The sequence below is a fragment of the Penicillium atrosanguineum genome (assembly GCF_028827265.1).
Source record: "Penicillium atrosanguineum strain IBT 20685 chromosome Unknown utg000003l_segment0_segment0, whole genome shotgun sequence".
Taxonomy (NCBI): Eukaryota; Fungi; Ascomycota; class Eurotiomycetes; order Eurotiales; family Aspergillaceae; genus Penicillium; species Penicillium atrosanguineum.
Genome location: NW_026623135.1, coordinates 3,368,811 through 3,393,074, shown reverse-complemented (window position 1 = coordinate 3,393,074; position 24,264 = coordinate 3,368,811). Strand labels below are relative to the sequence as shown.

The 24,264-nt window shown below is 49.8% G+C and overlaps 10 protein-coding genes across 10 annotated transcripts; 5 read left to right on the top strand and 5 right to left on the bottom strand.

Moving 5' to 3' along the window:
• Positions 1 to 432: 432 nt before the first annotated feature.
• On the bottom strand, positions 433 to 1,934 carry N7443_004704 (B-type cyclin nimE; the record flags this gene model as incomplete). Its single annotated transcript, XM_056884760.1, has 2 exons — positions 433 to 608; positions 662 to 1,934. Coding segments are annotated over 2 exons (1,371 nt in total), but the record flags the coding sequence as incomplete, so codon positions are not given.
• A 1,157-nt stretch (positions 1,935 to 3,091) lies between these two features.
• Positions 3,092 to 4,368, top strand: N7443_004703 (mitochondrial 54S ribosomal protein uL2m; the record flags this gene model as incomplete). Its single annotated transcript, XM_056884759.1, has 2 exons — positions 3,092 to 4,201; positions 4,267 to 4,368. The coding sequence occupies 2 exons, from the start codon at positions 3,092 to 3,094 to the stop codon at positions 4,366 to 4,368; spliced, it is 1,212 nt and encodes a 403-aa protein (XP_056743037.1).
• Positions 4,369 to 5,198: 830 nt separating this feature from the next.
• Positions 5,199 to 8,124, top strand: N7443_004702 (putative C6 transcription factor Prf; the record flags this gene model as incomplete). The annotated part of the gene is made up of 6 exons (XM_056884758.1): positions 5,199 to 5,514; positions 5,598 to 5,907; positions 5,960 to 6,479; positions 6,542 to 7,033; positions 7,083 to 7,331; positions 7,381 to 8,124. 6 exons carry the CDS (start codon positions 5,199 to 5,201, stop codon positions 8,122 to 8,124), a joined length of 2,631 nt encoding a protein of 876 aa, XP_056743036.1.
• Positions 8,125 to 8,688: 564 nt separating this feature from the next.
• Positions 8,689 to 9,908, bottom strand: N7443_004701 (uncharacterized protein; the record flags this gene model as incomplete). Its single annotated transcript, XM_056884757.1, has 3 exons — positions 8,689 to 9,366; positions 9,421 to 9,733; positions 9,793 to 9,908. 3 exons carry the CDS (start codon positions 9,906 to 9,908, stop codon positions 8,689 to 8,691), a joined length of 1,107 nt encoding a protein of 368 aa, XP_056743035.1.
• Positions 9,909 to 10,908: 1,000 nt separating this feature from the next.
• N7443_004700 (ribonuclease P protein subunit p40) lies at positions 10,909 to 12,510 on the top strand (the record flags this gene model as incomplete). The annotated part of the gene is made up of 7 exons (XM_056884756.1): positions 10,909 to 11,052; positions 11,127 to 11,271; positions 11,390 to 11,452; positions 11,526 to 11,627; positions 11,697 to 11,828; positions 11,887 to 12,217; positions 12,291 to 12,510. The coding sequence occupies 7 exons, from the start codon at positions 10,909 to 10,911 to the stop codon at positions 12,508 to 12,510; spliced, it is 1,137 nt and encodes a 378-aa protein (XP_056743034.1).
• Positions 12,511 to 12,733: 223 nt separating this feature from the next.
• Positions 12,734 to 13,723, top strand: N7443_004699 (tRNA (guanine-N(7)-)-methyltransferase; the record flags this gene model as incomplete). Its single annotated transcript, XM_056884755.1, has 1 exon — positions 12,734 to 13,723. One exon carries the CDS (start codon positions 12,734 to 12,736, stop codon positions 13,721 to 13,723), a length of 990 nt encoding a protein of 329 aa, XP_056743033.1.
• A 368-nt stretch (positions 13,724 to 14,091) lies between these two features.
• Positions 14,092 to 16,615, bottom strand: N7443_004698 (uncharacterized protein; the record flags this gene model as incomplete). The annotated part of the gene is made up of 10 exons (XM_056884754.1): positions 14,092 to 14,247; positions 14,313 to 14,529; positions 14,580 to 14,668; positions 14,731 to 15,349; positions 15,401 to 15,461; positions 15,514 to 15,549; positions 15,609 to 15,699; positions 15,774 to 15,930; positions 16,009 to 16,247; positions 16,295 to 16,615. 10 exons carry the CDS (start codon positions 16,613 to 16,615, stop codon positions 14,092 to 14,094), a joined length of 1,986 nt encoding a protein of 661 aa, XP_056743032.1.
• Positions 16,616 to 18,124: 1,509 nt separating this feature from the next.
• Positions 18,125 to 19,355, top strand: N7443_004697 (uncharacterized protein; the record flags this gene model as incomplete). Its single annotated transcript, XM_056884753.1, has 2 exons — positions 18,125 to 19,024; positions 19,083 to 19,355. 2 exons carry the CDS (start codon positions 18,125 to 18,127, stop codon positions 19,353 to 19,355), a joined length of 1,173 nt encoding a protein of 390 aa, XP_056743031.1.
• Positions 19,356 to 19,392: 37 nt separating this feature from the next.
• Positions 19,393 to 22,315, bottom strand: N7443_004696 (uncharacterized protein; the record flags this gene model as incomplete). The annotated part of the gene is made up of 3 exons (XM_056884752.1): positions 19,393 to 19,845; positions 19,901 to 20,287; positions 20,348 to 22,315. 3 exons carry the CDS (start codon positions 22,313 to 22,315, stop codon positions 19,393 to 19,395), a joined length of 2,808 nt encoding a protein of 935 aa, XP_056743030.1.
• Positions 22,316 to 22,853: 538 nt separating this feature from the next.
• N7443_004695 (glycoside hydrolase family 28 protein) lies at positions 22,854 to 24,147 on the bottom strand (the record flags this gene model as incomplete). Its single annotated transcript, XM_056884751.1, has 4 exons — positions 22,854 to 23,182; positions 23,243 to 23,372; positions 23,428 to 23,850; positions 23,905 to 24,147. The coding sequence occupies 4 exons, from the start codon at positions 24,145 to 24,147 to the stop codon at positions 22,854 to 22,856; spliced, it is 1,125 nt and encodes a 374-aa protein (XP_056743029.1).
• Positions 24,148 to 24,264: the final 117 nt, after the last annotated feature.

Below are 24,264 nucleotides of genomic sequence, written 5' to 3'. Positions count from 1 at the left end.
CTCCAGGCCTTGCAACATCACATTTTGTTCCATCTGCAAGTTCCACACTGACATGAGACCAAGAGACTTGAACAAGTCATACCGTATTTCCAGGGCTCACAGTGAGACGTATAACCCGAACGAAGATAAATCAACGGTTGCAATAAGGTGAAATTCCGATCTGAAAAAATGAGGAGAAGAAAAGAACAATAGAATCCGACGCCGGTAACAGGACCGCGAATGAGAATGGAAAGGTATCAACCCCATGCACAAGAAAACACAATCCGAAAGAAAAAACCACAGGGCTGAGCGCCAGACACCCCCCGTCACAGAACACAAAATGCGGAAGCGCACAAATTCAATCAAGTCATCGTAAGAATATGCAAAAGGTATTCAATACCAGCACAATGAAATGCCAACATATGGAGGGATTCGATTCTCCCTGGTCGAATGGCCGCGAGAGCCTTGGGGTCGTCATGAAGGAAAGCGAAAAATTCGACACAGGGCTAGCATAACATCATAATGGCATCATTACTGTTCATCCTTGATGTAAGTGTACGGCTCCGACAGGGAGCTGTCGATGTACATGCTGTGGTACTTCTTGGCCCACTGGCGAGTCAAGATAGAGGCTGGGAGGGAAGGGTTAGTAGAGCAAATGGAAAAAGAGAAACAGGAAACTCACCCTTCAAGAACTTCTTGCTAGCATATTTCTTGAAGAAGGCCTCGTGAGACACAGGACGGTGAAGATAATCAATCATTAGGCGGAAAACGGGGTCGATTTCCTTTTCGGTATACCCGGCATAGTGGGAGAGAGTGGCATCCCAGGGCCCACGTTCGAGAATGAGACGAGCCAAGTACATGGCGGCAGCGGCAATGTGGCTCTGAGGGTAGCTCATGAAGCGGTGGTCAAGCAGGCTGATCTCCATCAAGTACTTGCCCAGAGTGCGGGTCTGGATATCATAGTTGTCGGCCTTGGAGATACGGCGCAAGAAGTTCATGGGGTTGGGGAAGCTCATGTTGTACTCGAGGGTCTGAAGAACGTGGCGCTCGGCGTCCAGGATTTCCTTGTCGGAGAAAGTCTCGTCGGCAACGTGACTGAAGTTGGCAACGTGAGGAGAAAGAACCTCCTCATATTTGGAAGCGATGAACATGGCAGTAACACCAACGAGCTGCAGACGATCCAAAGCGACGATCTCGGCGGACAGGAACCGGTCAATGATGTTGACGGCCAGGAAGAGAGTCTCGGGGAGCAGACGGAATCGGGTGTGGACCTCAATCAACCAGTCAACAAGGATGCCACGCATCTTCCACTCCAAATCATGCTGATGGTCGATGTACTGGGGGTTAGGCATTGTGACCATCTCGAGGTCCTTCAAGTAGTCAAAGATCTCCACCACATATTCAGCAGCCATCAAAGGGTCGTCCAAGTCCTCGGTGTCCAGGTCGTGAACGGCCTCCTCCACGGCATCCGTGATGCTCGTTTTAACAGCCGGCTCATCTTCCACCTCGGGGGCCTTCTGCTGCGTGTTGGCCTTCTTGAGAGGAGGCTCCTCTGAAGTCGAGTTCGGATCCTTGTTGGGAATCTGGCGCTTCGCAGCGGGTTTCTTGACGTTGGGATCGCGAGGGCCAAGGTTCGTCCGTGTTGAGTTTGCGCGGCTGGGCTTCTGAATACCTCCAGTCTTCACACCGGCCTTTGAGGTCAGGCCAACCTTACCAGCCACAGCCTTCTTTCCGTCCTTGGCTCCACCCGCGTCGACCTTGTTGACATTGCTGACATCTCCGAGAGCAGCGCGGCGAGTTCCACTAACGGCAGAAGGAGCTCGCTTGACGATGGGCTTCTTGATCGCGTCGGAAGGACCGTCAGTCTGAGCGGCGGCCTTGGCCCGCGTCAAACGCGTCGAGGGTCCGTTCTCATCGTTCTCATTCATCGTGCCTCGGGTGCGAAGGCTACGGACCTAGATGATAGTCAGCTTCGCCATTCAGATCGCGACGCGTCAAGTTGTTGATGGAGACTCGATATCAACTGTCAACGCGAAGTGTCACGGTCGGGATAGCTTACCTGCGGCATCGTGGGAGGAAATCAAGAAGGAAACAGGAAGAGGGAAACGGCTGAGGAAAAGGAAGGGAGAGGATTGCAACTCTCCTGCTCCTGTCGGCTCAAGTCAGCATTCCGTTGGGCATTACCTTGGTGGGGACCTCATACCAGAGGCACAGGATCAAGTGCACGTACCACGCGTGAAAATGCAGTCCCAAGGAACTACACTCGCTTCGAGACCGATGTAGCGTTGGATCGGACGAGGTTGGAGGTGATGAGTCGCGAGTCACGTCACATACACAATTCGATGATGTTGTTGGAGACCCGTGAAGACTTGTGGTTTGCCACGGGATAAACGCGCGGGAATAGGGGATTGAAGGGTTCAGAGGTATTCGAATTCACACGTGGAGCCCGAGGAAATATCACCCAGGATAGAATGGGGGTTATGGAGAGGGGATGAAGGGTATCTTGAAATGGAATGATGAAGGGAAAAGGAAGAACTCGAGAGGGCCAAGCGATGTTTGGCCCTACTCTGCTAGCGCGGAAAACCGGTCAGACCTGACTTGACGCCCCACTCTTGAGGTCGCGCGGAGAACGATACCCGAAAGAAATGAGACCAAAATAGGGATGCTGCGGTGATCAATATTGTAATTGAAGTACAAAATAGGAACCCGGAATCTTCAATCGAAGATAGGAAAGGAAGAAGTAGAGGTAGATCCGACAATGAAGGGGAAGGGGACAGGACGGTGGACGGTTACCTCGTAGTAACAGTGAAATGGTAACAAAGTGGGTACGCGAGGGCGCGGCCGAAACGTGAGGCGCGAGGGCTAAACAATCGGTTGCCGGGCAACCAGCGACTCTTCGCGCGGCTGCGTCACGATGGGTCACGTGATACCGTATTAATGCCTGAGGCCTGAAGTACTGCTGTATGTCACGTGCCAATACACCCAGAACTTTTTGTCCTGATCCCGACTGGTCGAGCTTGTCCAGGCTGAATTGAAGACCCCGGTGGCCCTGGTTCTCCCTCGTCTCCATCTCAATTCGCTCTCCTGCATTCGCTGGATCCCCTATCCAACGATGCTTCAGCCCCGACTTGTCCTCCGGGGCATTTCGCTTCCATTCAGGTGTTTACCTGCCCTCCCATCAATTCCCGCTCGCCGCTTCGCAACCGTCATCAATGAGCTCGAAATCCCATCTGAGAAAGCCTCCAGCGCTGGCATCGATTCTTCCGTCTCTTTCGATCCTCCCCCGGCTCGCGGCGACATTGGCGTGAATGTCCGCAAATACACTCCGCGCACCCCCGGTGTCCGACACTTGCGACGACCCGTTAACGATCACCTCTGGAAAGGTCGCCCAGTCCACAAATTGACATTCCCCAAGCGTGGGCATGGTAAGGGTGGCCGTAACAACACCGGTCGAGTCACCGTTCGTCACATGGGAGGTGGTCACAAGACTCGTATCCGCACCGTGGATTTCTTGCGGATGGACCCCGGCCCTCATTTTGTTGAGCGCATCGAGTACGATCCCGGCCGAAGTGCACACATTGCTTTGCTTCGCAGCAATGAGACGAAGAAGTTGAGTTATGTCCTTGCAGCAGACGGCATGCGTGCTGGAGAGACAGTGCAGAGTTATATGCCTGGCATCCCCGACGATTTGTGGAAGAGTATGGGCGGTACAGTTGATCCCGGAGTGTTGGCAGCCAGGACTGCATGGAGAGGAAACTGCCTGCCTCTGCACATGATCCCCGTCGGTACTCTTATTTTCAACGTGGGTTTGCGGCCCGGAAAAGGCGGCCAACTCTGCCGCAGTGCGGGAACCTTTGCCACTGTCGTTGCCAAGGGTAGTGACTCGCGCCAGCAAGATATCGAATCTGACCAACCGGAAGAGGAGAAGAAGCCTTTGACCCAGCGTGAAAAGCAAAAGCAGGAGCGTCTGGCTCAGCATATCACCATCCGCCTGGCCAGTGGAGAGTCTCGCCTCATCCACAAGGATTGCTGTGCCACCATCGGCATTGCTAGCAACCCCAATTACCACTACACGCAGCTTGGTAAGGCCGGTCGAGCACGCTGGCTCAACATTCGCCCGACCGTCCGTGGTCTGGCCATGAACGCCATGGACCACCCTCACGGTGGTGGTCGTGGTAAGTCTAAGGGTAACGTTGACCCGAAGAGTCCGTGGGGTATCCCGGTATGTAGTCATCCTTTGTACATGCTACTTCATGACCAGTATGCTAACCCGTAGTGTCCTTACAGACCAAATCCGGCTACAAGACTCGCCCGAAGTGGAAGATCAACAAGGCGGTCGTCCATGCCAGACCTCGCAACCAGGGCCAGCGTCGTCGCAAGAACAACTAGAGCGCCTTTTCTTGTTCAGGTGGTAGATCCGGGAACAGCCACTTTCCCATACATGTTCGTGTCTTGGAGGCACACGCTCTTCTCACTTTATACCTCATCCCATATCTAGACGGGATGACTGTACGATATCGCTTTTTTGTTCTGTTTTATTGCATCCCCAGCGGCTTCTTCTTTGTGCTGTTCGCTGTCTTGGGAGACCTGTTTTCTATCATTCGTGGAGCTCGGGCAACGAGGCACTGTATAGTATGTCGGCCCAAGGCCATAACGCACAAAATGTTAAAATGGAAACATGCTTAGAAATAGTTCTATTTCAAGCCCGAAGTATCGAGCTATATAGCACTTGAGGTAGATTATAGAGATTCAAGGAAAGAGCCCGGGAGTAGAAGTGACCCGCAGAGCCCCGTCGATCTGCCAAGCCCACCAGGCAGCGCCGTCGTGCGTATGCCACCATGCGCCGATCGGGGGTGTCAGCGACTTTTGACAGGTCCCAGGGTCATAGAACTTGAAGGGTTTCCCCATAGTCCTGATTCGAAGGCCATAGAAACAAGAAAAAATTAGGGGGGTCTTTCAAAGTTAATCAGTAATTGTTGGGGTTAAGCTCATCCTTCTCCTGATACGAAAGTTGCCGACCTAAGAACTTTCATCCTTGCTTATCCCCGCCGTCCACCTAAGGTATCAGACAATGCACTCTTCGCGCCTGAGCTGTGTCTGATTTATGTCTGTCTTCTTCCCGTCACCCTGTAGCAGTCGCTCGCGTTGATCAGCGGTTGGTTGTCACTACATTATCAGTCCGAATTACGCATCTCCTACTACCGCCCGGCGATTAAGCCATGGACAACCTCCCGCCATCCACATATTCGCAGAGAGCTGCACAGTACTCCGCAGCACTTGAATCTTCTTTCACAGACCCTTCGTTCGCCGAGAACGGTATCTCCTCCGAAGGCGCCCCAACTGGAGATGGAAATTACGTACCTCGCCCGAAGCGCATCGCATGTGTTGTCTGCCGACGAAGGAAGCTAAGATGTGATGGAAGGCGGCCGAGCTGCGGGACATGCTCGCGACTGGGCCATGAATGCGCCTACGATGAAGTGCGCAAGAAGAGTGGCCCCAAGCGGGGGTACGTGAAGCAGCTCGAGGCTCGACTAGGTACGGACACTCCCCTTGATCACTACTGCCGGACGTGCCGCAGGGCCCCAGAAGTATGTCGCTGACGGCTATGGATGTACTAGCTCAGGTCGAAACGCTCTTGAAAGGTCAAGATGCTGAACCTGCGCCGCGAACCTCTCCGCCTCAGCCTATGGACAATCCGTTCAGTGCGCCCCTCCAGGATGACTCTATACTTTCCTTGCCAGACCTCTCAGGCCTTGAAAATGAACTTGGGAATGCGATGCCCGCGACTGGGGATGAAATGGGGGCCTCTCAACCGAGTCAGATGATGTATCCAAGTGCAGGATCTTCCTTTCCCGCTGATACGCAGTGGGATTTGGTCAGTCTAGGCTTGGAGGAGCCTCTTCCACCCCCGGATGTTGTTGAAGAACTGTGAGTAGCTATGCTCGATGCGCCGGGTCGCCTTCTAATACATAGTGTCCAGGGACGCTCTATTCTTCGAAAAGGTCTACCCCATGATGCCCATTGTTCATCGCTTTCGGTACTACAACAGTCTGCTTCTCTCTCCCCAAATGCGACCACCTGTATGCCTGCGGTACATGATGTGGTGCCACGCAGCATCCATCAGTGACAAATACTTCTTCTTGCACAATCACTTCTATCAACGCGCGCGAAAATATGCCGAGTTGGATGAGATGAAAGGGTTTGGAGAGACTATCATCAGCCTAGCCCACTGTCAGACTTGGATTCTCATCGGCACCTATGAGTTCCGAATGATCTATTTCCCTCGTGCTTGGCTTAGTGTTGGAAAGGCTGCCAGATTAGCACTGATGATGGGTCTGAACCGATTGGATGGTGCTGGCCTCGATGTCAAGCAGTCCATGCTTCCACCCAAGGATTGGACAGAGCGTGAAGAACGCAGGAGAGTGTTTTGGTTTGCTTTCTGCACTGATCGATATGCGAGTATTGGAACTGGATGGCCCCTGGCGATTGATGAAGGCGATGTAAGTCAACGCTTTGATGGAATTGGAATGGGCTTTCAATAGTGATGGCTAACCACAAGCAGGTCATGACAAACCTCCCAGCCTCCGAAGAGTCATTCTTGAAGAGCAAACCGCAGCGTACCCTTCGCCTGTCTGATATCATTGCCGGCGAGGGCGTGTCTACTTTGGCTCCATTCGCGTGTGTAGTAGTTTTGGCCAGTCTTTTTGGTCGGAATTTGATACATATCCACCGGCCTCAGCCCCAAGATAACGACCATGATCTTAACGGTGAGTTCTGGAAAAGGCACCGAAGTCATGACAATGTTCTTTTGCACATTGCGCTTTCCTTGCCTGACCATCTTCGACTCCCGAGCGGAATGGATGATGTGAATGTCATCTTCGCCAATATGAGCATCCACACCTCCACAATTTGTCTTCATCAAGCCGCAATCTTCAAGGCAGAGAAGAACAAAATGCCCAACCAAATCATCACCGAGAGTAAACGGAGGTGCCTCGTGGCGGCCAATCAGATCTCAAGTATCATGAAAATGGTCAGCCACATGGATCTCACACTGGTAGGTCTGGCCTTGTTGTCGCGCTGGAAAATCTGTTAATGAGTGATAGCTCAATCCTTTCATGACTTTCTGCCTTTACATCGCAGCGCGAGTTTTTGTGCAGTATTTAAAATCTCGACCGGATGACTCGACAGTCTATTCGTCGCTGCAATTTGTCATCTCAGCTCTCAACGCGATGAAAGGCAAGAATCCCCTGACAGAGTCATTTTTGGTTCAGCTGGATGTCGATCTTGAAGGAACAGGGATTCGAGCCATAGAAAACCTGAAAAGTGGCACGTCCTACGCTGCCCAAGCGATGGTCAGTTTATTTTGCCCTCTTCATGCCTTCAAGGCTAACCTTCATGCAGCAAGCTTATTGTACTGACAAGGTTGATTGCAATTCCATCTATACTGTCCGTGACGCACAATCTTCTGAGGTGCCAAGAGGACCTCAAGACCTGGCAAATCCCCCTGGGTCTACTCGTCCCTCCATGACGGGTGGAACAACATCTCTCCCCAGTCGAAGAAGGGATCTATCAGATGCCGATCCCGAGCGTGCAGATTCCGGTAATAATTCACAGGCCTTCTTTCCCCATATGTCCCGTCTCCCGGACGGGACTGTCCAGAGCGGCATTGTGGATGTGGATATGGACTTCTCACCAGACTTTGGCCTCGGCGAAAGGAATCCACCATCTGACCATCCAACTCCATCGACATTAAATTCCTCTTCAAACACCTCATACTCGATATCTGGGGCCGACAATCCCTCACCCGGCAAAAAGCATCAGAAGACGACCACAAGCTCTGCCACGTCTTTCGACCAGGTCAACTCGATCCACACCTCTTCATCCACTACAGAATCTCCCCAGATTCCCAATATGAGCGCAACTTCGGGACAGGCGTACCCAAACAATACGGGCTCCATGGGAAGTACGGCTGCAGCAAATGCTTTTGCCATGACTTCTCAATGGGACATGTCCACTCCAAATACCGCTTTGAACAATGTGGAATTTGGCAATGTGAATGTGGACTCATTAAGTGACGCCCAGTGGGCACATATCTTGAACAATAGCGGGAATGGCCCTGACTGGGCGGACTGGCGCCCGTCATGATCACAAAAGGCTATCTGCTTTTCAAAAGTGATATCCACTTGGGATGGATCCATGAAATCTCTTTGGTATCCTTTTAGACTTTCTCCCGCGGACCGAATTTCTGCTTTGCAGTGGCTTCAATCGGGATGGGCGTACAATACTGTTATTGGACGTGAGCTCCCTGGGGCTGATGAGGCCAGACTGTGGCAGCTACCGGAGATCGAAAAATCACGCCAGACTCGGATGAAAACCCAGCCACTCGACATCCTCTACCTTATCTCCGGGCTCTGTTCATTCCATACGGCATTGGAGGTTATGACACCGGACGAATCTCGGCGCACGCGGACTTTTACACGACTTCATGACGAAATGTAATTAATCTCAACTCTGATTCGACCCTTGGCCTCATTACTTTGAAGGATCCAAGCATATTGATACGATAGTGACTACAATAATAAACGCCAAAGTAATCAAAGACGAAGCTCTTGTAATATGGGAATCATAACCTAGGCCAATCTCAGATCCGACCCAACATCAACATAAAGTAATCTATCACACTCAATTCAGGTAGCACCAAATGAAAAATCACAGACTTCCACCCGCAGCACCAACAATCTTTAAACCACCAGCTCCTCCGCTCCCAGGACCATCATTAGTCGTCGAATAAGCCAACCAATACCTAGAAGGATGCCACGCCACAGCAGGCACACAAGCATTAATCCCGTTCATCGGTACAGAGTAGACACTCTCACCGGACTCAGCATGGAAGATCTCGAGTCCGGTCCCACTACATCCAAGCTCATCCCAAGCACCGCAGATGAACCGTCCGTCAAAGCTCCAGCTGACACCTCGGATACCGCCGCCGTTCTCGCTTGATAACGTGCGGTGGCAGATCCAGTCTGTCGTGTCCCAGAGGGAGATGAGCGCGTCGCTTCCGCCTATAGCGAGATAGCGACCTGTAGGAGCGAGTGAGACGGCCATGCAGGATGAGGTGTGGGCGTTCAGAGTGTGTTCGATGTTGAAGGAAGGGTAGTTTATGATTTTAACGGTGCCGTCGCCTGTCGTTGCGAAAAAATGGAGGTCTGGGGAGTTGTCGGCAGCGATGTTGTTAGAGAAGGTCGTAGCATTTGTTTGGACGGGCTGGGGGTGTGATGGTAATGCTTTGAAGATTGATGCGCCGGGCTTGGAGGTATTGCTCGAGCCGTTGGTCATGATATTGGGACTTGAAGGTGATTGTACAGAGATCGGAATTAAGGTATCATCCTAATGATGTCGAGTCAGTGGTTGCGCATGATAAGAACGTTGTTAGGCGTTTACCTTTTTTCCTACTATCATGGTATTACCATCCGCGGACCAAGACAGTGTGAACGCCTCTCCGCCAACGTCCAGACGGCTCACGCATGTCTTCGAGCGCACATCCCAAAAGCGCACCGTTCCATCTGCAGAACAACTCGCTAGCTCTGCGTCTCGAACGGGGTTGAAATGTACTTTCTCAATGGCGGCAGTGTGTCCGCGCAGCTCGGTAGAGTATCGAACAGCAGGACGCTCGGGGTTCCAGATGCGCAGCGTTCGGTCAGCGGAGCCAGTCGCAATTAGCTGGCCGGCCGGGTTCCATGCGAGTGTACGAATGCTGTTGCAGAAGAGTGTTGTCAATAGTTGCCCGCAATATATCGTTTTTGAAGAGCTCACGTATGCGACCCGGGTCCTTTGGCAGCTGGATCGTTGTAATACTGGGTTTTGGCGCTGCCGAAGACTTTCGGGAAGTTCTCCCTGGAGAGGAGTTCTCGGCGCGGAAGGGGCGCCATAGCTGGTAGTTTTGGTTTCTGTTGCTGCAGCTCTAGCAATTGGGGCCCCGATTCAAGCTCGGATGCATCGGTGGCTGTAGAAATATAGGATTGAAGCGACTCGGGCGACACTGGAAGCTTGTCTTGGATCGGCGGGCCCTGCGCCGCCAAATTGCGCGGGCGGAGTAGCAGTTGTCGCCTCAGGCATCGATGATCTCGGTGATTGAAAAGATATTGGAACCATGCGTAAAGAAAGATCAATAGATACTTCAAGATGCCGAAGAGACCTAGGTTTATTAACAAGAAATTTTGTTCATTATGAGGCACCGATTTCCTGTGTGCGCTCAACGCGCGTGGGTGGAAAGGTTGGTATTAACTTGCATGTCACAACATTCACTTTCGACGGACCAATATTGCCTTTTGTTCAATATTCAGAATACTCAGACGGGAACTTTGGAAGTTATATGCTGCCTCATGTAGCCTCAGTCCAAACCCATTCGTTCTGATGTCATCTCTGAGCCCGAAGTTGCCAAGTATATAAAGACACTATATGACGGTTCAGAAGGAGTGTTTTTGGATCCCCCAAAGTATAGAATGTCAAAGCGTTGATTCGGAAGAAGGTATATCAATAATACAGACGAACTCACAGAGATTTTACTATTCACGCGTTCAAATAAAAAACGCTTGCAGTACGCGATGTCCATGTAAAGCAACCAGCCTGGAAGATGCCAACCTCAACCTCAGCCACAACCACAACCATCAGATACGTGTCATTCCGAAAATAAGAGCTTATAACATGCATAGTCACTTAGAATAGCCCTGAAAACACGTCACTCGTACACAAACTCGGAGTCGTAGTGTGAGCCTGAGATCATCGGCTATCATCGATAAGGGAAGCTTAATCGAACTTCAAAATTTCTGGCTTCCATGCTCCACAAATTCCTTCACCGCGATCCAGACGTGCCAACTTCTCAACACAACTTCCAGGAAGCTGAACCATACCCATTGGCATTCTACCGTCATGTTCGACTTTGAAGACGACGCGTCAACACGCGAGAAATGCTTCACATCGGTCACCGAGCTCCCCGCATTTGTCGACCCGAAGCAGATCCCGTCCAAAAAAGTGCCTTTCTCTACGATTTCGAATTATGCATTCTTGCATACAGTAAGATCATCTAGTTGACCCTCCGACATGGATAAATGGACTTTTCAGAGGATAATGCTGATAAACCCGGTCAGATTGAAGCCATCCTCCCAGAGGAGACCTACAAAAGCCTTCAGGCATCGCTGGACGCCAAGTTAGAGAAGCTTCAGTATGCTCGAGTATTCATGTCTCCTGCTGATCTGCTGGAGCATGAGTTTTTCAATACATACATCAAGGCCGGTATGTCTCATCCCTTGAAAGCCCTTGACGTTGTCGTGCCCATCAATCCAAGTCTCCTGGACCACGGCCCCTTTCTTTCACACCCTACTCCGATACAAGTATCTAAAAATATTAATAGGTGATATTCTCATGATATCCGAGGGACTTTCTGGCTCAGACAATGTGTTTACACTCCGTGATGGTTAGCATCTTCCCCAACAAAATTTTACGGGATGACCCGATGTGAATCGCACGACTAAAATGTCAAACAACAGGAATTCTCAAAATTGAACTCGGCAAGGAGATTTTCGAGCGTACTGGACTCACTGGAACTCCCATCCGTAGCGGAGGTAGGAAACATGGAAAAGAACGATTCGGTATGCACAAAAAAAGTCCTCAGATGAGCTCACTGAACGGTTGAAAGCTGACCATATTGATCCTGATAGTGATTGAACTTAATTTACGGCTTCCTTCAATGCTACATGGCAAAAAGGGCTTTGAGCGAATTGAACGAGCCTTCAAACATGTCCTGAACCAGTCTTTAGCATGGCTCTTCTGCGACTTACACCAGGGTGACGGTAGGTTTGAGCCTCCAAGATTTACATGCAACGAATTCTAACAGACAATGTATGGCAGGTGCGGCCATCAAAAGACATCATCCGCAGGTGATCGAAGCTGTGCCCCAGCAGACCAGACTTGACCGAATTCTGGCACCGCCATTATCCGGGGTGGTGTCAACCGAGATGTCAGAAGTGGATATGCAAGAAGCATGCGGGTCCCTTTCTGAATGGATTGCCATGGTTCAGCTGAGATCCCCGCGCGTCTCTGCGGACGATGACATTGATTCATTCCTTAGCCGTTACACGGTACCCGAAGCTGATCAGGGGCGTACCACCGATTTGATCAGCTTGAAATGGCATGGCCTCATTTCTGCCAAGTGGATCATGCATCTATTCGTTGCTTTACTGTGAGTTCCAAGTATCCCTTCCGGACTTCAAGTGTGGTCGAAACTGATACTTGCCCTAAATGGGCTACGGCAGGGGCCATACGTCGAAATCTAAGGCTTCGTCATCATGGTTTGTTCTATCTGCCTCGGCGCTGGGGAAGCAAGCTGTAGAGGGAAGAGACGGCTTCACCATCGCTGCTGCCCCAAATATGTTCTCTAGGTCTGCTGGCGCCAAGGAGGATGAAGCATCAGAGTCGAGAAATCTCCATGCTATTTGCTGGGAGTACATGGGGGCAACTGCTACCAACAAATGAAGCAAGCGCATCCAAGGTTGAAACATGATACCTCCTCGGCTGGAACTATGATACCATGCCATCCGTTCTTGTGTCGGACCTACTCATCCCGCAGACCTCTTCTCTTTCTCATCTTCATATACTCTTACACTCTCTCGGACGCGCTCTTTACACATCATCATCTTTGCTACTCGCTTTACTCGCTTGACTCGCTTCTCCCTTCCTTGGTCTTATCTTTCAAAAAATGCCGCACTCCTTTTACCACGCCCAAGACATGGACGACTCTCTTTCTCCTTTGGACCTTCCCAGCGCTTTTGGCTTTTTTGAAGCCGATTTCGATAACGAAATAGCAGCACATATGTTCAACGAATATATCAACGAGGAATGCCTCGATGAGGATTATGGGATGAACTTTTCGGATTGGCCAGGGCAATGCTTGCCTAACTCGTTTTCTAGATGGGACCCGTCGCCAGCTGCATCGACACCTTCCATTCAACCAACTTTCATGACCAACGATACTTTCATGCTCATCCATTCTCCCATGATCATCAATCGTCCTATGGCTATCGATGCTCCCGTGGCCAACGATACTTCCTCCACCGAAAGCTCCAACGCTACCCCTTCATTATCAAGTTACGAACCAAAGTCCTCTCCCATGACACCGCCGACTCGGTCTCCACGGACTCCAAAAGACAAACCTGGCCCTGGCTCTACCCCCCCAGCGATCGTCACAGACCCTTCTACAGCATTTCCAGAATTGGCTGCAGAGCTAGTCCCGATCACATACAACATGCCAATGTACCACCACATGTACGGAAGGCCTTTATATCAGCATATGTCACCACAATTCATACCAGCAGGACCTGCCAACGCCCCCAACTGCATGCCTATGCCTCAAAACTACCCGGCACACGTGATGACTGTTTCATTCGGTCCCATGGGTCCTATTTTTCGGAGATACCCTACATATCAAGCGGGTGCCACGCCTTTGCCCCAGTATGCACTTCCTCCCGGTTTTCAACCTGCAGTTCAGCCTGAATTCCAGCCTGAAGATCACAATACACCCCAACCTGAGCCACTTTCGAACGAACGGGCCTTTGAGTTCGTGGAACCCACGGTTCCCGGCAATGCCTTCGCCGCCAACCCTGACAACCATGGCCGCTTTGAATACGACCACGCTGGCAACCGCAAGTACTTGAATGCTCCGAAAGCCAAGCGCCCGTGCGTAAACTAACGAGTTGGAACTGGATCGCTTATTGGAGGATTGGAGGATTGGAGGATTACCTTTTGTTCCTGTTGTTGTCTTTGATGTCTATTTGTTACATTTTTATTAGTTAGATATTCCACGGGCAGGTTTTGTGCAGTCATTCAAGACATGGACGATAATGGAGATTGCCCATTCCTACTTGCTACTGGATGCTCTTTCTAGAGGGCGGACCTGTGAATTGCCTGTTCTGGCTAGTTAGTTTTGGCTTTCCGATTTGGCGCCCCTGTAGACTGAAAGCTACGAGCTCATGAAACACCCCTTGAGTACTATTTTTATACATTTGGCAGTCTAAAATACAAGGATTCTGAAGTGTCTGATTCCCAATTCCGTGCACGTCATGCGGTTGAGGTAGGCTGCGTTGCACTGAACCGAATTTCATGCAAGTACTGTATTGTTTCAGACACATTCTCATATGACGAAAGATCCTCCCAAGACCAGCTAGCCCCTCGGGCCAGTTTCAAGAACACCCAAAGCCCCAAAAACACGGCAATCTAGGGGAAAGAAACAATTAGTACCTCTGGTATGCTCATCTGATACGCATATATGGGGTTCTCACCGTTAAATATGCAGAAAGGAATGGCAGAAGGTGCCATCCCTTCCACAAAGCAGCACCATTTGCGATGATCAAAACAAAAATACAACCAGCCAAGGCGAGATAAGCGAGCACTGGTTGACCATGACTACGATATGGATAATCATGCCAGTCATTTGTGCTCCAGCGCCGGACCTGAGCAACCTCGTCATCCTCAAGTTCATTTCTAAAACGGGAGATGCTTTTTTTTGTCAGCATATGATCCTCATCACAAGTTTAATCTTTGCGCACCAGTTGTAGTATCGGATGAATGCTAGACATTCGCAGGCCCAGACTATCAAAACTGCGAGAGAAGCCATCTCGCTTAGGACGTCGACGTACTGTTGAGTTGAGTTAGCGGCCAGCTTCGGACAAACCATATGTAGTCGAAGAAATTCATTACCGTATTCACTGAAGAATGTCCACCTCCAATAAGCTGGAGGAATGGAACCCACCCAAACGCCACTGCTGAGAGGATCATAGCGCGCAAAGGGACGTTGCGAGAATTTGTCTTTCCAAACCACGCTAGGATGCGAAGGAAGGATCCCCTTTTCCCTTTGCTTCCTCCCTCTAAGCGACTAGCGAGGCCAAATAACGTTCTCGAGGCGATGTAAAGATTTGTACCTGCACATGACAGACACGTGAAGACAAGAAACACGTTGAAAATATCTGCCAAATGTGGAATCTTCGATTCTGCTGCGATGAGAACAAAGGAAGAGTTAGTCGTAGTATTCTGGGTACTCTGTTTGGTTTCAAGCCAGCCCAGCCGAGGCAACTTGGAGTCGTCTCGTGCTATGTCTAAGGTTCCGAGGACGCCGCCCAGAGTATATGCAGCTGTAGCCAGAACTGAAATGAATATGGCGGAGAACTTGACGGTCTTCCCAATGAGATTGCCATTGGGGCGTTCCGTGTCTGATTTAACATGCCCATCTGTACTTTCTCGTGGCCATCGCGCTTCCAGTGCACATGTCGCGATGACTTCGATACCGACGTATGCGAATGTAGCAACGGAAATACTCATCCTGATACCAGGTTAGCAAATGAAGAGAGGGAATTTTGCGAATAAAACCCACAGCAACGCGATGGGCCAATTTTCTGCAGCCTCTTTGTCGTAGGCAGTTGGCATAGCCCAATCTGCTTTCAATGCTTAGCTTCTTTCATATGCAACCGCCGTCATTCAGCTTACTGCTAGATCCCTGTGCACTTCTGCTCACTGGGCCAGCTACCAGATGTTAATAATTGTTGCGAAACTCCGGACGAAAGGAGTGGGTTGCTATTCACCTCCAACACTGATCGCGATCAGAGTGACAACAATTATCGCAAGGAAAATGATCTTCAAGCTGCCCGTCAGGACTTCCAAGAACCCGTATATCTGTAGGTCTGTTGGTAAACTTGTCTTATCGTGTTGAACCCTCACGGCCGGACTTTTCAGATACATTGACGAACCTCAATGCTGAATGCATTTATGCAGACCAAAACAAAAGGAATGGCAAGATATATCACCAACCCGTGAAAACTTTGGTTGTCTTTAACCGAATCCCAGTAGGCAAATTCACCCGCGGAGGTAGCAATAATCGTAGACCATGACATTGAGTACGTAAACCTGTGACCATATTAGAGACTTGTTTGTTTAAAACCGCGGCGCCATAGTTGATGAAGATAAATCTTCTATGAAACATACCAGTATGCAATCCCCACTGCGATCCCTAGCTCCTCGTCCACAAATTTACTGACGTACACCGAGAGTGCGCCCGGAACAGGCCAAATACAAAGCATCTCCGTAATGCATTGCATCACGGCCCACGACAGAATCCCGACGAGGAGGAAGGATAAAAGGACGGCCAAGGGACCGCCGAGCTCAAGGATTTGACCTCCGCGCCAGTAGAGTCCAGTTCCGAGCGTGGCGTTGATGGTTATCATCTGAACTAGTTAGCTCTGCATAGAAAATAAAAAGTCGTCAGACGTACAAAAAGATGAATGCCTTTCAGACTTCGCCTGACTGTTCGATCCGCGGGCACTGTGAATGGGGAGAGGGTTACGGTTTTCCCGATTTTGAATCCTGTTGAGTCCCCTGAAGTATCGGAAATAACTTGGCTTGAATCAGATGGGGGTGGAGGACCAAGAGGCAGCAGCTCTATGAAGTTCTGGGGCCCTGGAGTCAGACTGGGCATGGTATTAGGGCCATCATATCGTTCATTCAAGACGGCTGGGGGCATGGAGAGCTCGGAGGACGCAGCAGATCGATCAATATAGAACGTCCCTTCTCGGAGCTCCACATCGTCGGGCATTTCGACAAATGTCGCGTGGCAAGATGCACCTAGACTTCAAGGACGATCCTTCCAAAGGTTCGAGAACATAGTCAATGGCTCCCGACAGCTCTCAGGAACGAAGGATTCTGATCCAGGGGACTGAGACTGAGACTGAGACTACATAGGGTTCTGAAACGCCGAGCCCCATTACGAGGCTGTACATCACAAGACTGCATAACACGAGGCAAAAAAAAAAACAAATACCTACAGTAGTCTTCGAGCTCACTGGTTGCCTTTATCAGGTCTCCAGGACAGCCAATCAAGATGCGGATGGACATAGCCCGGGTGCATGATCTCTTTTATGTGTATCAGACTCTCGAGGAGTGATAAGTCTCGAGGTCCATCTCGTATTCACGTCCAATAAGCTGATGCCGGAGATAGGGGTTGCTCGCAGATGTCTGAATAGCCACGCGCATCCCCCGTATTGAAAAATTACCCGGGTGCCGGGCGAACGTAACCTCTGTGACGTGTCAATGCACTACTACCTAGGCGTCAGCCGCATCGCCCGCGAGCTCATTAGCTGTCGATTCTGCCCTGGTGGCGGTGCTGATCCTGATCCCTAAAGCAAAATTCCGAAAACGTTCGGAAGTTTTAAGCAAAATGTCCGAGTCAACTCAAGATCGGCCTCGGCAGCATACATCGGACAGATATATGACAATGGAAAATCTTCTGGTGTTGCTTGAGCGACTGTTTCCCGAGAAAACGAGAACAGATTTTGACGTTCGAGTAAGTCTTAATAACTAACTATCCACAGTTGCTTTGAATCCTTCGTCGGGACGCAAGGCTGATCAAAGATGCAGCTGAAAAATGATATTTGGTCATGGAGTGCCCCAAGAGAGGTGACCATGGTAGGTTCCATACCAAACACCCGTATGAAAGCCTCGGCTGATCATGTTTTGCCTTTTGAGGCCGAGCTCAAGTACGATAATTTGGAAAGCGGATTGGGCCTGAGCGAGATAGTGTGCTGACATTGGGCTAGGTCGGCTTTGGACGACGATTAGACTGCAAGGTTACCGATCCTTTGAACGGCAATACTTCGTGGAGCAACACGAGGTGCGGGGGCCCAAGGCACACATGGTGGCGCAGTTGGAGGATAAGGGCGTGAAATTCTACACAGATTTTGAAACTATAATAGCCGCCACTTGGCAAATTTGATGAAATGTTGAACTAGCGATAAAGTGACATGACATTCATTTTCAACATGGGTTCCTTTGACCATTACTTTGTTGACCAAGTAACGAAACCTGTCAAAATACTCGAAGTCGGACAGAATGCGCCAGCCTCTCATTCAACACGCTCTTACCAGCAATCCGACGTATCCACTGTGGATGATCTGAACACGTATTTCAACACTCACAATGGTTACACATGTCGCGTAATGTCTGTGCTCAAGCACCCGAGCTCTTTCTACTGTTGCTCGTGTTCCTAATTCTATCCAGATCAATATGTCAGCAAACAAGTTGGTCGCCATTGCAAATCACAAAGCCTATGCTTGATATGATTGCTAGCAAGTACAAGCTTAGTTCTTTATTCTGGGAGCTAGCCTCTTGCTTCTACGATCGCGACTTAAATATCGAAGAGATCTTTTGTCTTCCCTTCTCAGAGGTCCGAAATGGTTCATCTATAGGTAGGTCATCTTCCCCCGCGACCCATAATACGAAAATTGGACTCAAACAATACTCAGAGATATCATACACACTTAAATATCGGGAGTATAAGCCAAAGAAAAACAAGTGGACAATTCGACAGACAGGTATCTACCATCGATACGACACTGTAACATGCCAGAGTCTATTTGTATTGCTCAGTTCAACGCCTTCGTCTAAAGCACATTGCGAAGTAGAAGAAATGCTTCACAGCCAGGGATTGGAAACAAATTTCGAAGCTTTTCAGTTGCACCGAGTCCCGTTCACGGCCTACTTCGCAGCATGGAGGGAATACATCGCGCAAGAGGAGGGCCAGTTCATACCCCTTTCACACTGCTTATTCGGGGACTTCATTCATGAGCCGTTAAGTGTGGGCTACGACAGTCTCAGCGCACTCACCTCTCTTGAGACTCGGCTTTTACAGATTCCGACCATGCTTGCGTCAGCAACAGATACCTTAGACGAGCTCTGCGTGTTGTTCGAAACTGTATTACAGACGACAGAGAGCCGGAAAGGGATCGCGGACATGAGGAATCAGCGTCGACGGTGTGTCGCGTACTCAAAAACAGCCTCTCACCTGCAACAACAAGTGCACATGGTTTCTGGTCTCCTAACCAACACGTTGTTATTCCGCGACCAATTTGTGGCGAAAGAGCAAAACAAAAGCCTCTTTCAGTTGAACAAGTCGGCAGTGTTCCTGACCACATTGGGTTTGCTATATCTTCCTTCATCGTTCATGGCGGTAAGTCTGCTGAGCCTCCACCATAATATGACAGCTGGCTGATAGTAGTCGGCAATAGACATTCTTTGGGATGAACTTTTTCATCATGGACGAAACCAAGCGTACTATTGTTGGTACGTCTATGATATGGATATACCTCGTATCTTCGGCCGCCTTGACAGTAGTGACGTTCCTCCTTTACAACTGGTTGCTGCGTCGGGACAATTCAACGTTGAACAAACTTGCCCCAAAAGAAAAGCCTACTTTGGAATGGAATAATATAAAGAAAATTCAGAAGCGGTTGACATTTAGGAACAGAAAGAACGATGGACTACAGGAGTCAAAAGCCTAAGTACATAGAATGAGATTGAAGAAGTGAATCCTCCTCTTCAAGATGAAGTTGTAACTTCCGGGTCTGTAAGAGCCACTTGGTATATGACGTGCTGATGTGCTCTCCCCGGGGCAAGAATGAGAACATACTTGAACTCTCGTTGATGTGAAAGCACTTCCATAAACTTGGCATTATATGACAAGCCAGGGAGCCGCTCAAGCTCTTTTATAGAAATATGCTTTCCTCGTCCCTGAGGTACTGTGATCTCGAGCAAAACCATTCCATGCTCTGCCTCTGGTGTCCCTATAGCAAAAATCTTCGTGTCATCCCAACCTACCAGAAGTCTGAGTACTCTGTATCCCTTGATCTCTGTCTGAATGCTTGACTTCTCCTCGGCGAGACTTCGAATGTGTAGCTGTTTTTCTCGAGTGATAATGGCGAAGGTATCCGGTTTGTTTCGAAAAGGGGCAAAAGTGGTAAAAAGACCAATGTTGCTGCTACTATCAAATCCCTTTGTTTGATAATGATTAGACTCAAAGAATTGGGTAATTGAAAGGCGGTCTTACTTTTTGGTCAATGATAAGAGTATCGAGCCTCTTAGTGCTCACATTTATATGGACGATGTGGACTTTGTACTCCAAGCTGCGGGCGCTAACATGAGGCCGAACAACAAGGTACAAATCTTCATCGGTTGTGAAAAACAGTCTCGTGACATCTTTGGCTGGCCAGCTCAACTTATCAAGCCAGTAAGACTGATTAGGTGAAGCAACAGGGGCAAGAAATAATGAGCAGGGGGTTTGATCCCCATTTAAATCTCCAACAACGCATGCCATGGTTTGACTTTCCGGTGAAATGGCCAGTTGAAAGACTTCAGACAGAGGCAAAGTAAATTTTTTATGGCGGTCGAGATTCGCATCAGCGGCAGGACCATTGAGTAAGGCAAATCGATAGCACTAGTAGCAAGTCATCGTGAGCAAAACGATCCTTGACAAAGCCGATCTTGAGGGTGTTACCTGATGCTTGACTCCTGAGTTAAGACCTATCAAATATCTTTCTGTCAAGCTGATGCTCGTCCAATCAACCCGATTTGTTTCATCATTTGTGTTATCCAGCTGAAATGTCGACACTAAAGTGGTCACCCGTGGGTCATTGCCACGCGGGTCATTACCACGCAGGCTGTGCGACGTGTATAACGAAAGTGTTTTCTTAGTCCACAAAGCCATAAGAGTCCCATCATGGGAAAATGCGCAGCCCTTGAGTTCTTCGTAGTCGAGCGACCACGTCTTAACCCTTTTGTGAGGTTCATGGTCAATTAAATTGTGGGAAGGCCGCCACCACCTTAATGCTTTCCTTGAGTCGCGCCTTGCCCTCGCAGGATCTTCACTGTCAGGGGGTTGATCAGAGTCCTCTCTGGCATCAGCATACTTTTGGTAGGTCTGGAAAAGTTTTTCTCTTAGTTGTTGAGCGGTGCATCGCTTGGATTGTTCCCTGAATACGCCATTCTCAAGATATCTCAGAATGAACTCCATTGCGTCGCCTTCCTTGCGATTTCGGTGTCTGGCTTGGTGAATCAGACGGTCGTGCCATCCCTTGACCTCCGGATGCGCTTTGAATGTGAATCCCCACCCCCAAATACGGAGGAAGAATCGGTCAAAGCCGTGTGCGCTATGAGGATCGGCCCTTTTTTCCGCGTATCGGTCCACGCCGAGTGAACCCTCCTCCAAGTATGCGAAAAGCACACTTATGACGCAGCCAAGTGACCAGACATCGGCTTCAGCCTTGATAATTGGAGTGGCTGCGATTGTCTCTGGCGCCAAGTATGTTCCTTCGCCTCGTCGATTTCTGGTTCCCAAGGAAGACGGCTCTTGAGGCTTATGACGTGAGAGGATCCAGCTGTTGAAGTTTTTCTCACTTTCGACGCCTGCATTTTCCGCTCTCACTTTAACGCGAGACATGCCAAAGTCACTGATCTTCCAAATGTAAGACGTTTCCGAAGAATTTGTCTCATGGTAGATAAGAATATTGCTCGGCTTTAAATCCATGTGGTAGCAAACCAGCCTATCCATACCTGACATCATGCGTGTGTGGAGAAAGTCAAGTCCTCCGGCAAGCCCGTGGGCCGAGAAAATGACCTCTGCTTTTTTGGAGATTCCGGAGGGTCTGTCTGGATATGTTTCCATCATGAAGTCCTTGAGGTCACATATGGCGAGGGGCATAAACAAACTGTATGTAATCAAGCCGATTGCAACGCTGCCGAAAAAGTCCACGATATTATCACACTTCCGTCCAGCTGCCACAATCTGTTTCAAGATTTGATCATCACTTCCAGGCCCGTCGGCTCTAAGATAATCCTTTCGAGCAATAATGGCAGGGTGCATGTTTGTTGTTCCAGACAGAGGATCAAGAAAGTGGCCCTCAGCAATCTTGACTTCGTAGACCTTACCGAAGCTTCCCTCTGCCTTCAGTTTCTCTTCCAAATAAGGGAGCCGCTCTCGATCTGAGGCCTCGATCTTGACCTCGTGCCCTTTCACGATCGTGATTGGACAAAAGCAGGCCTGGTGAGCAAGGAACTTGTCCACTGTTACTATGTCCTCTCGGAACAGTTCCTTGAGCTGCTCTCGGCCGACGGGTAGTTTGAACTTGCTAGGCGACCATGATTTATTGATCAGAAGCTCGACCGTGAAGGTCCGGGCAGCCTTGATGGTACAGCTCATGAAAAGGATGATTGCGAGAAAGTCAGAGAGGCTGCGATCGTCGAGCCTTGCGATCAAGTCAGTCTCGCTGGTATGACTGTGACTTTCCGCAGTGAGCTCAGGCAAGTCCAAACTGCGAAAGAAACGCTTCAGTGTATTGTCGTCGAGAACCTGCCTAGCAGTTCCTTTCACGGCAAATCGTCGTGTCTTCTCCTCGGGTCTCTTCAACAGCCCGAGGATCCGTACATATACCTCGTCGCGTAGGTGGTCATATGTGTTCGATGTCATAATCGGGTCTTTTTTACGAAATTTGTTTAGGTCACTACGAGATGCAGTTTATCGGTCCTGCGAAGTCATATGAAGGACGTGCATATGAGGCTGAGAGAGGGGGCTCTGCTAATCATCTGACTCGCCATGAACTAATTGTTGTATCGCACACCGCTATACCCTTTTTGTCTAGATCCGATCAGGTCGACTATTTTCAAATCTCGCTAAAGGAATCTTATACATGAGTATCACCATGATGAGCGACATGAGTCTGGTTCGATCGTTCTGTTCGTCTGGTAGCGGGAGCTAGGACATGCGGCTCGACAAAACGAAACCTGATCACGAATCGCCTTTTTTTCCGCGTGAAAAAGCGAAAAAATGTCAAGTGATCAAGAATAATAAGATAGAAGCTTTTGCAAAAGGACTTTGCAGTATAAAAAGGGCTATTACAATTTCCAAGGTCGGTCAACCCCCCGAGATACTATATACGGATAAATACATCGAAGAGACTAGTAGTACACAAAGTCCATCAGCCTCTAGGGCGCGAAATTGAGTTCCTCTAGCAGCTGGCGCTGCTGGGCACATTCTTGCATTTGCTGCTGGTCTTGCCGCCCTTGACACTGACGCCGCTCCAGGTCCAGTCGGAGCAAGCCCCGGAGGCGCAGAGAACATAGATATCGGTCGCGCTGCTGTCAACAGTTCCGTGAACGTTGCTCACGGTAAGACCAGTGATGGGAACACCGCTAGTGGGAGTACCAGTAGGGCTGCCGTTCTTGTAGTCCTGCTCAACGACAATGCCGTAGTCCGAGATTCCGGAAAGGGCAATGTTCTTGTAGGTGACGTTCTTGACAGAGCCAGTGGCACCGTAAACCGTCTTGACGCGGACACCTGTATTGATGAGTTGTTAGCTGAGATGTCACAGATTTGTGTAGCGCTGTGTGTACGTACCGTTCGCCGAGTCTGTAATGCTGCAGTTTTCGATGGTGACGTTCTCAACGGTGTTGTCGGAGCGTCCACCAACGGAGCCGATGGAGATTCCGTGGCCTCCAGTGCAAGTAGCTCCAGTGAAGGAGATATCCTAGGAATCATTAGCAAAGTTTTTGCCTCTCAACAGACCGCTAGATAAAGCTTACGGAGCCTGAGTTGATAGCCAAGCAATCATCCTGGTTGTGGACATTGGGGCTGGTGATGTAGACGCCGGTGCTCGAGCCAATGTCGAAAGCATCGGTGTTGTGGCCACCATTGGCATCACCATCGGCGTTGTTGACAGTGATACCACTCAGAGTGAGATCATTAGCACCGTTGATGCTGAAGACCTGGACGGGAGAGTTCTTGATATAGATGTCCTCAATCTTGGAGTTGATCAGTTTGTGGGCGTAGAAGAACTTGGGCTTGGTCTTGCCGCCGTTAGTTCCCTTTCCGTCCCACCAGCGAGCACCGTCACCATTGAGGTAGGCTCCGGAAGCTCCCTGGACGGTGATGTCTGTTCCGGAAACCGAGACAAGAGGACCGGACCATTCCTTGTAGCCAAAGGTGGTCTCACCTTCAAAGATGACCTGGATGGTAGGTTAGTAAGTAATTCAAATGTTGCAGCCGGTCGAGCTTCTCACAGTAGTTCCCTTGTTCAGACCAGTCAGATCAAGGGTGGTTCCTGCCGGAACAGCGACGGAGGACAGGACAATAGTCGAGCAAGAAGTCTTAGACTTGATGGCGGAGGCGGCGCCCTTGGCGCCACTGAAAGTACAAGTGGAAGAGCGCTGCTCAATTTCAGATGCACGAGTGGCAGCCGGGGCGGCGTGCACAGCAGCAGCGCCCAGCAAGCCGATCAAACCGAGTTTGAGACCGACGACCATGATGTAAAGAATGAATGACAATTGGTGAATTAAAGAAAGTAAAAGAGTGTGGTTGATGATCCTTCAGAGACACGGCGAGTCTGCCTCTTTATACTCCCGAGTACCGGTTATTGTCTT